Genomic DNA, 13,579 nt, shown 5'->3' on the forward strand with positions numbered 1-13,579 from the left:
GGTTGATGACAAGGCTGGTGGTCCAAGGCGCCCCAGCTGAAAATCTTAGCCACACCGAATCACATTTTCCGGTCGACTGCAGCGACTGAACCGCACATTTCCATGATACATTCCATGTACATTTTTAATTTAACGCCATTTTTGACTAACGTAATCCACCAGCGAGCCGGCCAAACCACCGAGTCGGACAGGCCAAATCTCACCAAAATCGGGATATTTCATAGCCCCGTATCTCAACCACAGCATTGTAATAAAGTCCAAAGATTGATAGATAAACTTTATTATTCGTTTTAAGCCTCTACTTAAATTCATAGAACTCTGGCTATTGTAGTTGTATATATACCTTGGTCTCAGTAGATTTTAGCACCTAGGATCTAGGTATATATTCAACTGCAATAGCCAGAGCTCTATGAATTTAAGTAGAGGCTTAAAATGACTGCTAACTTAAAGTTTATCTAACTATCAATCTTTGGACTTTATTACAATGCTGTGGTTGAGATACAGGGCTATGAAATATCCCGATTTTGGTGAGATTTGGCCTGTCCGACTCGGTGGTTTGGCTGGCTCGCTGGTGGATTACGTTAGTTAACTATGGTATGCTTCCAGAGCATACCCATCCAAATTCACATCCCTTCATTATTCTTCAGAAACTACTTGAGAAAGAATGATCGGGATCAGATAATGTTTGTCAAGCCCTTCTGACTATCTATGTGAGCAAAGGATTCTTGCGTGACGACTAAGTAATAACTTCTGATCCGCAAAACATCATCTTCAATCATAAGCGGAGAATATACCGTAATATGCAGCGAACGGGATATAACGCCTCTCTGTATTCACCCCGCTAGCTCTACCGGAAAGTCTATCGGACGTTCCTGCTTTACCGGACAGTCTACCGGATGTTGCTGCGTGGCTGGTTGGCTAGGAGTTCGTTTCCTCCACCAGAACGAATATACCGCGAAGCAGATTGCAATGATGCAAACCAGGGGAATGCTAACACTTAGGCCAACGATAAGTCCCAGATTCCTATCATCGTCATCGCCACGGCTATTGTTACTGTCATTAGGATTGTAGGGCGAAGGGCCTGATGGAATCGGTGTTCTCGATGATAACGACGTCGACGACACGACCGAGGTCGTTGCCTGGGATGAAGTGGTAGTGCTCTCACTAGCAGTTTGGAATGTGGCTGCCGTTCGCTCAGGGCCGTATGTGAAGGTCGTGCTTGGGGCTCTATCGGCAATGCTTCCCTGATTGTCGAGAAAGATGCCAGCACCATCGTTACAACAGCGCGGACGGTTTTCACAGCAGAGAGAGCCGTTATCGCATATATGCACACGTGGAAAAAAGCCAGTTGTTTCATCTTTGAACTAGTTGTTAGCTGCAGACCCTGTGTATGCTTTCATCCGTTCTTTGCAGTCATAGAGTTCCAATTCTCTTCTATAGAGGACGACTCCAGGCTCCAGAGTACTTCACAGTGGACTCACTATAGAGACAAATCTGCGCACAGGTTCCCGAGTCGTATGGATCAACCCTACATGGTCCTCTCACAAGAATTCCCGGCCCGTCGCCAGGGTTGTGGCATAGTCGATTAGACAGACAGTCGGCTTCTATACCGCAGCAAGCATTCGATCCGGGGCATCTCGTGTTGTTTCCACGAGGATTTCCATCGAACCCGTAGCAAGTTATGCGACCAGCGCCGCGAACACCTTGTATAGCGGCCGCCAACACGAACGCCGGAATCCAGGTCGACCGCATTTCAAGTCAAAAGCATCAACCTCAGTGTTGTTATTCAATCAATATATCATTCATAGGGGAACTTTCTTCAACTAGATTTAGAAAAGGGGGCCTGGACGAGAATGAGCTGAGCTAATGCCCAGACTGCGGCGCCACCGAGTTTATCAACTGAAAAGAGTGAGTGAAACCTGAGCATGACCAGTCGAGGCGTACATATCGCAGGGGTCTTCGGACACTTGCACAACCATCACTTCTGCTGACGATACGGAGTAACCAATTACGAATTGAATTTATTGTGTCACCTTGGCAGCAAAGGTGTAAGCGCCATTGCGAAGAGCTGAAGCCATTGGACACTTGTCCCGCATTTGGTTTGTGTTCCCGAAAGGGTTACATTACGCAGCACCCCTTATATTGTCCCTTGCTTTCCAGGTATACTCTTTGGTGGATGTGTCCATAGCATTCTTTTGAGGAACATTGGCTTTGATTTTTGTGTTCGTGATCTTGTATTCTTGCTCGATAGGGATACTTGAGCCTTCTTCAATCATCTTCAGCCGTATTGGCCCAGTCAGTGATGTTTCAATACCTAGTCCAACAGGCTGGAACAGTTTTCGGAGCACCTCGCCGGAGCCTCATACGGTGCTGCATTCTATCATTTCTATCACTCGCACTCCTTACTCTATTTTGCTGGGAAGGGCCAAGCCGACTCGTCAAAGACAAAGACTTTGACGAAGCATCCTTGGACCCATATAGACACATCACACAGATGGCAGAGAAATACTCAGTCGATATTATCCACCCCCCCTACAAAAACCAGTTCTGGGAGGTTGGCCAGCGGTCGAGACAACTCAGCCAGTGGCTCTCGAAAGCAGATGATCTAGATCAGAACTCTAACGAGAGAAAGGCCATTCTAGCGGCAGTAGAGACTGCGGCTACAGCTCTCTTCCCATTCTTGAAGGGCTCTCCGAGACAAACCAACAGCAAATTGCCGCCCTTGGCCCGTCTGAGGAGTTCTTTCGAGAAGGGTTCTCGGGGAATCGTCATTCCTGTGGGTGGAGGAGATGAATCCGTCCGCTACGCCAGTCACTTGGTCGTCTCGTTGAGGCAGATTTTTGGATGCCACCTTCCGATCCAAATTGTCTATGCTGGTGAGAGCGATCTGTCGAAGAACAACCGCGACACCATCTCAGCGCTTGATGGTACAAAGGACATCGAGTTCTTAGATGTCTTAACCATCTTTGACGACTCGACGCTGCGCCTCGAAAAAGGGGGCTGGGCCATCAAACCGTTTGCCGCGCTGGCGTCTCGATTCGAACAGGTAATTCTCCTGGATGCTGACGTCGTATTTCTACAAACACCAGAAACTCTCTTCGGACAGCGCCCATATATCGAAAACGGTGCCTATTTATTCCACGATCGACTGCTTTGGCAGCACGCCTTCCGTGACAGACACGACTGGTGGGAAGACCAAATCAAGAAACCATCACCGGCTATGTCTAAGTCTCTTGTCTGGACCAAGGACTACGCAGAGGAATGCGACTCGGGGGTCGTCGTCGTAGATAAGGCCCGACCAGAAGTCCTCGTGGGGCTGCTCCATATCGCGTGGCAGAACACCTACGACGTACGTGAAGAGGTCACATACAAGATTACGTACGGTGATAAGGAATCATGGTGGCTTGGCTTTGAACTTGCTGGATCGGGCTACGAGTTCGAAGCCCACTATGGATCCATGGTGGGGTGGGCGCCCACCAACGAGGACGGCGATGCCGAAGACCAGGTTTGCAGCTTCGTGATTGCGCATCTGGACGGAGACGAAAATTTGATCTGGTACAATGGCGGCTTGCTCAAGAACAAGCTCGCGGAGCCGCAGGAGTACGCGGTGCCGAAGTTTTGGATGGTCAACGGGACCTGGGAGAAGGGCGCTACGAAGCAGGAGATGAGCTGCATGGTTGGTGCTGAAGTAAGGCGTCTGACGGGGGAGCAGCAGAGCATACTGCGGCGGAGCATAGAGGTGGCTACGAGGGTGGATGAGGTCTTGGGCCTAGGGTGATGGTGTCAAAGTCTCTTATATCGCCGAAGATGGACGACAACTCGGTGGCCGGACATGCCATATTTCCGTAGCTAAAGAGCTAGTATCGATTAGGGTTACGTAACATAAGATGTAGGTTACAGAGATTTGCCATAATATCGATCCACTTATGAAGGATCGATTGATTGATTCATGATTGATTCGTGAACCCGTTCGGGCCAACCTCAGTCGGTCCACGTCGGGAACTAGCTGACTAGTCTACATTGTATGAAGCGTCCTGTTCGTGGTCTGTTCCTGTATCCTCTCTGTTCCAATCCATGTGGCCGAGATGGTCGATGATGAGGGCCGTCTAGGTTATCTACCATTGGGAACTCTGTTCTTGCTTGCGACGCAGCGTTGCTTTGCGATTGACGACATCCCAGCATATTATCTGGATCTATCGTTGTGTGTTCAATCTGTTGGTCTCCTTCGCGACCTCTCGGTCTGGTTTCCATTGGTCAATAGGTCCGTCCTTCTCTTGCGAGGTGTATGCCCCTAGGAGGTGTACTAGGTCACCGTGTCGTCTTCCGGCTTTGACTATCATGGTTGCTCTCTGTGTACTCCATAACTCGCACTTAAGATGGTGATGTACTGTTTCCGTGAGGTTCGAGTTAAACAGACCACTCGTCTTTCTTTCCCGAACAGTATGGATATCGACTATGAAAATTTCCCCGGGCTAGCTCTATAAATAAGACCGGCTCGCTCTACCTCCTATATCCGTCAATGTGGTGATTGTGTTTCATGTTATTCACCCGAACTATAATTTGCCCAGGTATTGATCAGTCGATTCAGTGCGAATTATTTTATATAACCACAATATTGGCAGATCTAACCGCCATATTTTATAAATATTCTTTGAGCAGGATTATAGCGCAGAGATGGGTACCAATTCAAATATACAGCTGTGAATGCACTTTCGCTTAGGTCGCGTCTTAAGCCGTCTTCGACGGGGCCTCCCAGGCTGCTCAAGCACGCACCAATTGTCGAACCTTGCTATATATACCCTTCTTCTAGATTCCTAGAGGGCGTCCCTTTTGGGGATTTAGCTTGGTTGGGTAGATTCATCACCAATGCTCTCATCGTGCAAGTGCAGCGAGCATATTCTGACGCCCGTTTTCTCGGCGTTGGAGACCTTGTGCAGCGGGACCAGACCACGAAAGCAAGGAAAAATGTCTTTGCTTTAACGGGAGCCGTCTTATTTATGGTGCGGCTGATTCGCGCCGGATGGGAGAAAAAATGCTGAGGATCGACTATATAGTCCCTTCGCAGAGGACGCCAGCACAAAGTCAAACCTTTCGCCATATGTCTTTCCGCATATGGAAAGTTTCACGGTATGGAAGGGAGATTATGCTGAGCAATTTTGTTTCAAAGAATACCAAGTTGAATTGATCCAATAGGGTTTATCTAACCTTCAAAAATACTGGAGTAAAATTATAAACGGCATACCCGCCGCCAGTACCGGCGGCCCTTCTACAGCTAGTTAGTTAACTACGTGATGTAGTTCATTCAAAGGGAACCGGTCAAGACTTTGTTTTAGTAGCATGGAAGCGCGTACTATGGTGTAAAATTGCCTAGAAATATTATTGCCCTGGCTATTCGGGACCAGGGTTGTGTATGGATAGTCTACACGTATGGTACTGCGTTCTCACTGAAAGCCTTGCGATCGTCTAAGGAATCTTGGAGAGAGGCTTGTCGCAAGGCTTTCTGGCGCAGTTAATTTTAGGGTCTTTTGGCCGCGTACACTCACATGGTCCCGCAAGCGGTGCGAGATTGGTGCCTGGAAAAAAACCAATCTGTTTCCGTCGGCTTGTGGCTTCTACTAACTGACTGACAAGCTATGGAGTGTGCGGCACCAATGAAGCCCACATGCATGAAGAAAGAGTAAGGCGAAGAAGATCCGTGACTGTCGTTCGAATTGCCTCACAACAAGAATTGAATTTGCCTTCATAGAATTCCACTCAGATACTCAACCTTGCTGAGGAATTTTAGATCTGGGATATGCATGTCTTGCCATAGAAGAGGCTGCCTCCGAGACGCCGCAATTCGCCTCTCCCCTTTCCATCGCAATCCGAACACGCACATGAGCAGAACAAGCGGTACAAATTTGGAGCGTCGGCTGTCTTCTAAAATCCCACGAGATGCTGTTTTTCTATATCCAACAAGTCACTGTCTCCAAATTCCCACTCTCCCCAAGAGAATCAGCCAATTCAGTTCGACATGTTCCATGAAGAAATAATATAGGGCCCCTCCAGGATACGAAAAGCACAAGAAATGCTATGTCGAAGCGGAGTTGGAAACCAAGACAATTTAAGAGCAGAATATGTACCTAAGGATTCAACGAGAGGACGCCGGATAAATTTTTAGCGGAGAATCTTCAGTCTATGACGGAAAACTTGGGCTTGGAACGGACCCTTAGCGATCGATGCGCGAGATGAGAACCGTCGAGCTCGCTCAAGACACCGCCTTCCGAAAGAAGGGACCAACGAGCATCGTGGATACTTCTCATCCGATGACCGGTTCGGATGGAGGTGAAGAGGAGTAAAAGGTGGCCGAAACTGGGTATATTGGAAGGAACTTGGGGCATCCGCATACACGCACTTGGCAAATGATACCATTGCAAGTATGGGAGATGTCTCCTTTAGTGGAACTGAAGGCCGGTATGGAGGATCAATATTGGAAGGACGACGAAACCATTCGGTGTGGCTATCAGATAGCAGATTGATCTTTGAATGTTTCCGGATGTATAATAATGGAATGATATTGATATGTTACAAAGCCTGAGACGATAACCCCGCGCTATGCTGCCTCGTAAGCCATAACCTCATTACATCATGAAAATCAAATGCTCATCGGGGATTAGTATCCAAAATCATGAGAAGTCGTCGCACTTCTCAGACGTCCATCATCTCCTGCCCCTGAACCCCTTCAATATTGACCTTTTTCTGCGCCGGCCCCTCGCTAACCTTCTCGGTCTGCACGTTGCTCACGTCCGCCAACGGCTGTCTCGGTGCTCCTCCCATCGCCTCCGCCGGCCGCTTCACCCCTGGCTGAAAAGTCGGGGGCTTGTAGGAATTTCGATTCGCGAGTGGGCTGTTCCGGTTCTGCGGCATTCCGACGCGTCGATTTGTGTCCGGTTGGGCGAAATTGGAGGGGTGAGGTTGCTGGCCGTTTGGATGTACCGGATGAAATGGTCGAGGACTCTGGTTTCGTGAGACGGGTCCTGGAGACTCAACTCGATTCGGCGCGTTCGTGTTCGTATTTGCACCGCCGATCTCCGATCTTCGTATCGGTCGGGAGACGCTATGGTTGACTAGGTGGGACCGGCGAAGAGAGGAGCTTTCGGCGTTGGGGTTGAAGGCGGGGATGTCTGCAGGGAGGGGTGCTGCGGAATTGAGTGCCTGCTGCACGGCCTCAGCCGCGTGACCAGTCACAAATCCAACCAGCTGAGGCTGGTCGTTTTGTCCCTGCTGTCCCTGCTGTCCCTGCTGTCCCTGCTGTCCCTGCTGTCCCTGCTGTCCTTGCTGTGATTGTTGTGGCAGCTGTGGTGCGTTTGCAGCCAGATGGGCAAGTGCGTCAGCCAACCCAGTGCCCCCGGTTCCAGATTGTGAAGGTCGGACAGGATTTGGGTGATGGACAGGTCCCCCGTTCCTAACTTGTCGGCTTGCGTTGGGTCCTTGAGCAGCTGTGGGCAGTGGCTTTTGCTGAGGTGGAGGTGGGAGGATGAAAGTCTGGCCGTTGTGTATGACCGAGTGCCCTTTGCCTTGTTGCCCGGGGGTAGTCGACTGGCCCGGAGGACTAGGGGTTTGCTTTTGAGGAGCTGCGGTAGAAACGTCGCCGGGTCCAGATGTAGAAACTGGTCTCTGCTGTGGAGGCACAGAACCGGCATGATTGGCGTCAGGCCTTCTTGCCTGATTTAGATGAATCTGCTGTCCTCCTTGGACTGGAACTTGTCCCGGAGGGGTTGTTCGCGCTTGATGATTTGGATGATTCGATTGAACTCGTTGTCCTCCATGGGCTGGGGGTTGTCCCGGAGGTGTATTTCGTGCTGGAGGATTTGGTTGAACCGGCCGCTGCTGTTGGGGCTGCTGGGGTCGACCCTGCTGAGCTTGAGCTTGGGCCTGTGTATGTTGCGGCGGCTGTTGATGCTGTTGCGGTTGGTTCGCGTTGGATGCCCTGTTTTCGGGCTCTGCTTTCGGCTGAACTTCTAAAATCACGGCTCCGGCGGGGACAAAGTTTGACTCATCGAAGTCGTCAAACGCGTCGAGGGAATACCCGAAGCTATCAAGCTCAGGAACTGTTGTGGATGCAGGCTTTGCGGCTGTCTCAGCAGTTCCATTGCGAGGATTTGTCTCAATTGGTTGAGGTTTTGGCTCTGGCTTTCGATAATCCACGTGTCGGTATAGGTTGTCCTCCGACCATTTTGCCGGTACGACTTTTAACTTGCTGACACGGGAGAGATAGTCTTTGTCGTAGATGCAGTTGCCGAGCAGGTTGCCGAATGACCGAAAGGACCGCTTCATGGCATCTGTCACTGCTTCTTTCTTCGCCTTCTCGAAAGCTTGTGATTTGCTTTTGGAATTCTCGCATTGGCCGTAGCCGATATCCTACAGATGTTAGCTACAATCATCATGGGAATGTGATCTCGATTCAATTACCTCATGAAAGGTGCCATCTTTCAATGTGACTCGGACAACGGCTGATAATCCAATGTTTATACGGGAATCTTTGAGTTGATCCACCTTTGCCACTGTCAGTCGCTCTGCAGTTCCGTGTAGAATACAGTCAAACCGAACTTACGAAGTCAACTTGAAAGTTTTGAATTGAGCTTGACCAGCCATTGAAGCCAAACACTTCATTGGCAAGGTTGATCAGCTTCTCTGAAGTCACATAGTGTAGCCGTTGTCCTCCTGCTCCCGGTCTCGTGGAGATATATTCCGGGCCTAATTGTTTGTCTAGCCGAGATTGCAAAGTCGCGATCTCCTTCGCGGTATATTCATTGATACGCGGTACTTTGTCTTCGAAAGGGTTGGGTATATTCCGCGCAATACGCGCCTGTTCCTCGTGTCTGGATGTGGTCGTTAGTCGTACGTCGACATGATATGGAACCAAGACTTACGTTGGCATATTGAATGATTAGTTCATTCCAAGTTGTTCAAGATCAGAATCAATATGGAGAAGGATGTAGGAGTTCACCTCAGGTACTCGAGGGTGAAGAGGCGAGTTCGAAGGCGAGATGTTGAGTTGCGCGAGGAAGACGCGACAGAAGTCTTGGCCCCGTGGGGGCAAAACGCCAAATCACCTGACCTGCAGGCAACCATTGTAGCCTGATAATTAGATGCCTTACAGCCTCAGCATTTGTTTACACTTTACGGTCTCAGATGTTTGTTTTAATATCGTAGATATCATCCTTCACCTCCGCTTGATTTAATGTTGTATGACAAGATCCAAAGTTCGCCATCACCGATTTCTAAGTGGTCTCGTGCATATCTCTTCGGCCGATCTCCAGAAGTCAGTGATGTCATGCTGTAGAAGGTACAGAACCGACCATCGCGACTGTAGTTCCACTGATTCCACCAATCGCTGATGCTTCGTAATGCTCCGCGGCTACAGAGGAGATGTCTTTCTACCATGCGCTACTAAACGATTCTGATATTGACAGTCATTGATGCTCCAATTCTAAACCACCGCTCGTTTCTCGTATTCCTCATTTCTCAATCATGGACGAACAGGTCGAACGCCTGGTTTCCAAAGTCAGGGGTAATTGTCACCATTAAAGTCCCTACAGCGCCAATAACCAACAACCTTCCAGCCAAACTCGAAACTCTCCCCGAATCCCGCCGCCTCCTCATCGCCGTCTCCGGCATCCCCGGCTCCGGCAAAACCACCCTCGCCTCCCGCGTCTCATCCAACCTCAATGCCATCCATCGCGCCTCCGCCCCGGGCCTCGCCGACTTCCCCCCCGCCGGCTTCATCCCCATGGACGGCTACCACCTCACCCGCGCCCAGCTCTCCGAGATGCCCGATCCCGCTGCCGCACACGCCCGTCGCGGCGCCGCGTTCACGTTCGACGGGATGAGCTTCCTGGACCTCGTGCGGCGGCTCCGCGAACCGATCTGTCCTGAGACGACGACGCTGTATGCGCCGGGATTCGACCATGCGGTGAAGGATCCGGTGGCAGACGAGATTCCGATACCGAAGCATATGCGGGTGATTTTGTTTGAGGGGAATTATTTGAGTTTGGCGAGGGTGCCGTGGAAGGAAGCGGCGGGGATGATGGATGAGCTGTGGTTTGTGGAGGTGGATTTTGAGGTGGCGAGGCGGCGGCTGGTAGCGAGGCATTTGAAGGCGGGGATTGCGAAGGATGAGGAGGAGGCGAATCGGCGGGCGACGGATAATGATTTGGTCAATGGAAAGGAGATTGTCGAGAATCGACTGGAGGTTCAGGAGATGATCGTGAGCAACGAGGACGATTTGTGGAAACCTGAAGCGCAGGGTGTATAGGGGTATAAAATTCCGCTGTCAGGGGCAGGATCAAAGAGTGACCTATATGCTAAGAAAACATGGATACCTTCAGTACGATAGCAAATGACATGATAACGAAGCACTAAGAAAGTAGCCTTACCATGTATGACTTTGTTTACTACTCTTAGTATACGATTTCTTCCCGTACGCTCTACACCTTGCTTGGCCAGAGCACAATTCTATAGAGCTTCTAGGCCTCGGTTTTTATTTGAATCGAAGGTTCAGACGTGTAGAAAGAGGCAAAAAAAGAAAATCGAAAAAGAAACACGGCAACAAGATCTCAAGGGGGACCAAGGCGATTCACAGTCAAGAGAAACGCAAAGATGATGCCGACGTATCAATTCGGCTCGGAAGGAGCTTATCAGCGTCGAAGAAACAGACCATACCACCAGGTCATCGGATTAGAAACAAAGGGGTATTAGATACGATATTCAGACCTTCACTCCTCCCAGCTCTTACTCTACCCACCCCTTCTCTGCTGTCCTTGCATCTCCTGCATCTCCACCCCATTCCCTCCACTCCCACGTCCCTCTCCCTCCCGCTCCCCCTCCGCTTTCACCCCACCCCCCTTCCCCTTCCGCACCCCCAACCGCTGATCACCCTCGACATAATCTTTCTTGAATCGCAAATACGTCGGGCCGCGTGGGCGCACCAGCACCGCGACCCAGTTCCGCCAGAGACTCCCCTGGTCAAACGGACGATGCCGTTCCTTCTTCGAGAACTTCCGCGAGTTGAGATATTCGCGGGTGGTCTCGCCGCGCGCCATGAGGAAGACGTGGTAGCCGAAAAGGCTGAGAGGGTACGGCGTGGCGAGGACGGCGTAGACGAGCAAGGCGAGGGCGGCGCGCTCGGGGGCGGCGGCGGCGACGGTGGCGCCGAAAGATAGATTGGCGCGGTGGGCGGCAACGAGGAGGTGGGCGAGAGAGGCGGCGAGGAGGGCAGCGCCGAGGAGGGAGGCAGATGCGACGAAGGCGAAGAAGTAGCGGTAGTTGCGGCGGCCGACGCAGTTGTTAAGCCAGACGCAATGGTGGTCTTGGGTTTCGACGCAGGAGTCGCAGAAGCGGCAGTGGTGGGCGCGGGGGGGGCGCCAGATGGTGCAGGTTTTGCAGTGCTTGGTGGGGACTTCCATGGCGGTGTGGTGGCTGGGGTCGGTTTGGGAAGGGGGGGAGTGGGTGAGGCGGGAGAGTAGGGAGGGTTTGCGGTGGGGATTGGAGAGGACGAGGGACCAGGCGGTGAGGGCGGGTCCGATGGTTAGGAGATCTTGGTCGGCGGGTGTGGGGGGGAATGGATGGAGGTTTCGAGGTAAGATCTAGACTCGTGAGCTTGGTTTTCAATGGAAATCAGTAAACTTACCCCGGGGTCCGTCACGGAGGCGTGAAGGAAAGAGGATATGCATATTAAGTACAGATAGGCAAACACAATGGGTATCGCTGGTGAAACATGAAGCCAAAGGAAAGGCGCGCTGTAGACATGTTAGCATTCATCGAGTTGCCTGCCTTTCAAACTTACGAGAATCCGAAAAAGATCGCTCCGGGGATAATCACGAACAGGCCAGTGGCAATGTTGACCGGCCTCTCTCGCGTGTTCTGGAATCGACCACCCCAGAAGAATACCATGTTCCCCGTAAAGTACTCATAATTCTTCCCCAAGTCTTTCTGCATGCGATTGATTTCTTGCGCTCGAGCTTCGCGCTTCATCTTGTCCGAACGAGGGCTATCGTCCTGTCCGCTAGGGCTAGAACCCCCCGAAGGAAGCTTCTCATGTCCGCGACCCGAGTTCGAAGGATTTCTACTGCCTCTGCTAGGCAGGATGAAGCTTGATCGGAAGCTGCGCGGGCTTTTCTGAGGCGGGGCCTGGTTCGATTGATTCTGTGTATCCAAGTGCAAGTTCTGCGGTGCGGGTCGTTGCAGAGGAGCGATGCTCTCTCCTCGGCTCCGCAGCGTTTCCGCTCCGGTAGGCGATGTGTTCCCCGTCGTTTGAGCCATATATGCATCCGCTTCCGTGAAATCCGATGCTCGTGACGGTGGAGGCCGCAGGTCGGTCAGGGTATGCGAAACCATCGCTCCCGACACCGCCGCATCTCGCAAAGTCGGATTGGAGCCGGTGCTCGCGTGGGACCCGGCCGTTGGTGACGTACTCATTTGATCTGCACTCCCCGGGTGAGAAGTCGTCGATGCGCGCTGTCCCCGCTGTGCCTGTAGTCTTTGCGAGCTCATGGGTCGGAAAAACGCATGAGACGCCAGACTTGGAACATGCGTCCTGCTATGGCTTGTCGGTGGCCGTGTTCCCGTGCTGGCTGCGCCGGTACTTCCCGCAACGCTTCCCCCAAGTCCACTGTGATATGCTTTCCCGCGTCGAGATGGGCCCGCGGACCATGCGCTTGCTCCGCCGCGGACGGATGATTGTGCGGTTGTCGCGGAGGACGGGCGCGATGGCGGGATACCGGGGTCTCCAGGGGGTCCGGTGGTTCCTTGAACTCTATGCGACGATTGCGGAGGTCGGTTGCTGTGGCTGCTCAAAGGGGGAAGGGGTGCGTCGGCCTCTTCGGATGGGGTGTCGGACATTCTGGAGGAGGTAATGCTGGGTTCTGGCGCATCGCCGGTGCCTTGGGTTTCCATTGCGCTGGTTGGTAGACCCTAACACTGACAATGATTGTGGAGGGTTTCGGACTTGTTGCCTATATCATAAAGCCGAGATATTGAAGTCCAGGGTCTCGTTCGACAGGTCCTCCACGCATAGTATACCTCGTCACAACAAGAAGTAATTATGACAATAAAGTTCCGTCGTGCGCAGAATCGTGCAGATAAGGCGTTGGCTGTGGTGAAGGGATTGTAAGAACTGAAGATGATACAAAGAGAAATTAAACTTTGGATATGGTGGTCAAGGCATGGGTGCAAGGGCAGGTTAGAATATCACTAAGATGTTAATATGGAACCAAGAAAAGAAGTGAAGTAACAGGCTGGAGCCGGTGAAGGAGAGTTGGAGTCACTCAACACTCTAAGAGGCTGGCAAGATGGCGTTATGAGAGAAGCACTGAAGATGGAGTTGGATGGGCGACACATGACGATCGTAGCCTTCAGGGGAAGTCATGCTGCACACCCCTGTTTGTCTATCACAAGGCATAAAGGCACCAAGGCCATAAGGCCGTAAACTCCCGAGCCGAGCTTGGCATTCTTCCCTGGAGCTCAATTGATGAACGCTTGGCTGGCGTGACATTCATGACCTCAAACCTGACCACAAACCTAACAATTGACCACATTC

The 13,579-nt window shown here is 51.5% G+C and overlaps 5 protein-coding genes across 5 annotated transcripts; 2 read left to right on the top strand and 3 right to left on the bottom strand.

Annotated features, from left to right (window-relative positions):
* Window positions 1-833: 833 nt before the first annotated feature.
* On the bottom strand, window positions 834-1,844 carry P152DRAFT_440771 (uncharacterized protein; the record flags this gene model as incomplete). The annotated part of the gene is made up of 2 exons (XM_033677677.1): window positions 1,471-1,844; window positions 834-1,364 (listed from the first exon to the last, which is right to left on the bottom strand). The coding sequence occupies exons 1-2, from the start codon at window positions 1,750-1,752 to the stop codon at window positions 834-836; spliced, it is 813 nt and encodes a 270-aa protein (XP_033531756.1). The 5' UTR covers window positions 1,753-1,844.
* A 650-nt stretch (window positions 1,845-2,494) lies between these two features.
* On the top strand, window positions 2,495-3,778 carry P152DRAFT_484189 (uncharacterized protein; the record flags this gene model as incomplete). The annotated part of the gene is made up of 1 exon (XM_033681990.1): window positions 2,495-3,778. One exon carries the CDS (start codon window positions 2,495-2,497, stop codon window positions 3,776-3,778), a length of 1,284 nt encoding a protein of 427 aa, XP_033531757.1.
* Window positions 3,779-6,687: 2,909 nt separating this feature from the next.
* Window positions 6,688-8,920, bottom strand: P152DRAFT_475965 (uncharacterized protein; the record flags this gene model as incomplete). The annotated part of the gene is made up of 4 exons (XM_033681459.1): window positions 6,688-8,400; window positions 8,452-8,535; window positions 8,594-8,861; window positions 8,913-8,920. The coding sequence occupies 4 exons, from the start codon at window positions 8,918-8,920 to the stop codon at window positions 6,688-6,690; spliced, it is 2,073 nt and encodes a 690-aa protein (XP_033531758.1).
* Window positions 8,921-9,209: 289 nt separating this feature from the next.
* P152DRAFT_516260 (P-loop containing nucleoside triphosphate hydrolase protein) lies at window positions 9,210-10,297 on the top strand (the record flags this gene model as incomplete). The annotated part of the gene is made up of 2 exons (XM_033682938.1): window positions 9,210-9,553; window positions 9,606-10,297. Exons 1-2 carry the CDS (start codon window positions 9,514-9,516, stop codon window positions 10,295-10,297), a joined length of 732 nt encoding a protein of 243 aa, XP_033531759.1. The 5' UTR covers window positions 9,210-9,513.
* A 481-nt stretch (window positions 10,298-10,778) lies between these two features.
* P152DRAFT_508957 (zf-DHHC-domain-containing protein) lies at window positions 10,779-12,936 on the bottom strand (the record flags this gene model as incomplete). The annotated part of the gene is made up of 6 exons (XM_033682607.1): window positions 10,779-10,831; window positions 10,883-11,460; window positions 11,545-11,627; window positions 11,672-11,780; window positions 11,828-12,832; window positions 12,881-12,936. The coding sequence occupies 6 exons, from the start codon at window positions 12,934-12,936 to the stop codon at window positions 10,779-10,781; spliced, it is 1,884 nt and encodes a 627-aa protein (XP_033531760.1).
* Window positions 12,937-13,579: the final 643 nt, after the last annotated feature.

Source organism: Eremomyces bilateralis (genome assembly GCF_010015585.1).
Source record: "Eremomyces bilateralis CBS 781.70 unplaced genomic scaffold P152scaffold_20, whole genome shotgun sequence".
Lineage (NCBI taxonomy): Eukaryota > Fungi > Ascomycota > Dothideomycetes > Eremomycetales > Eremomycetaceae > Eremomyces > Eremomyces bilateralis.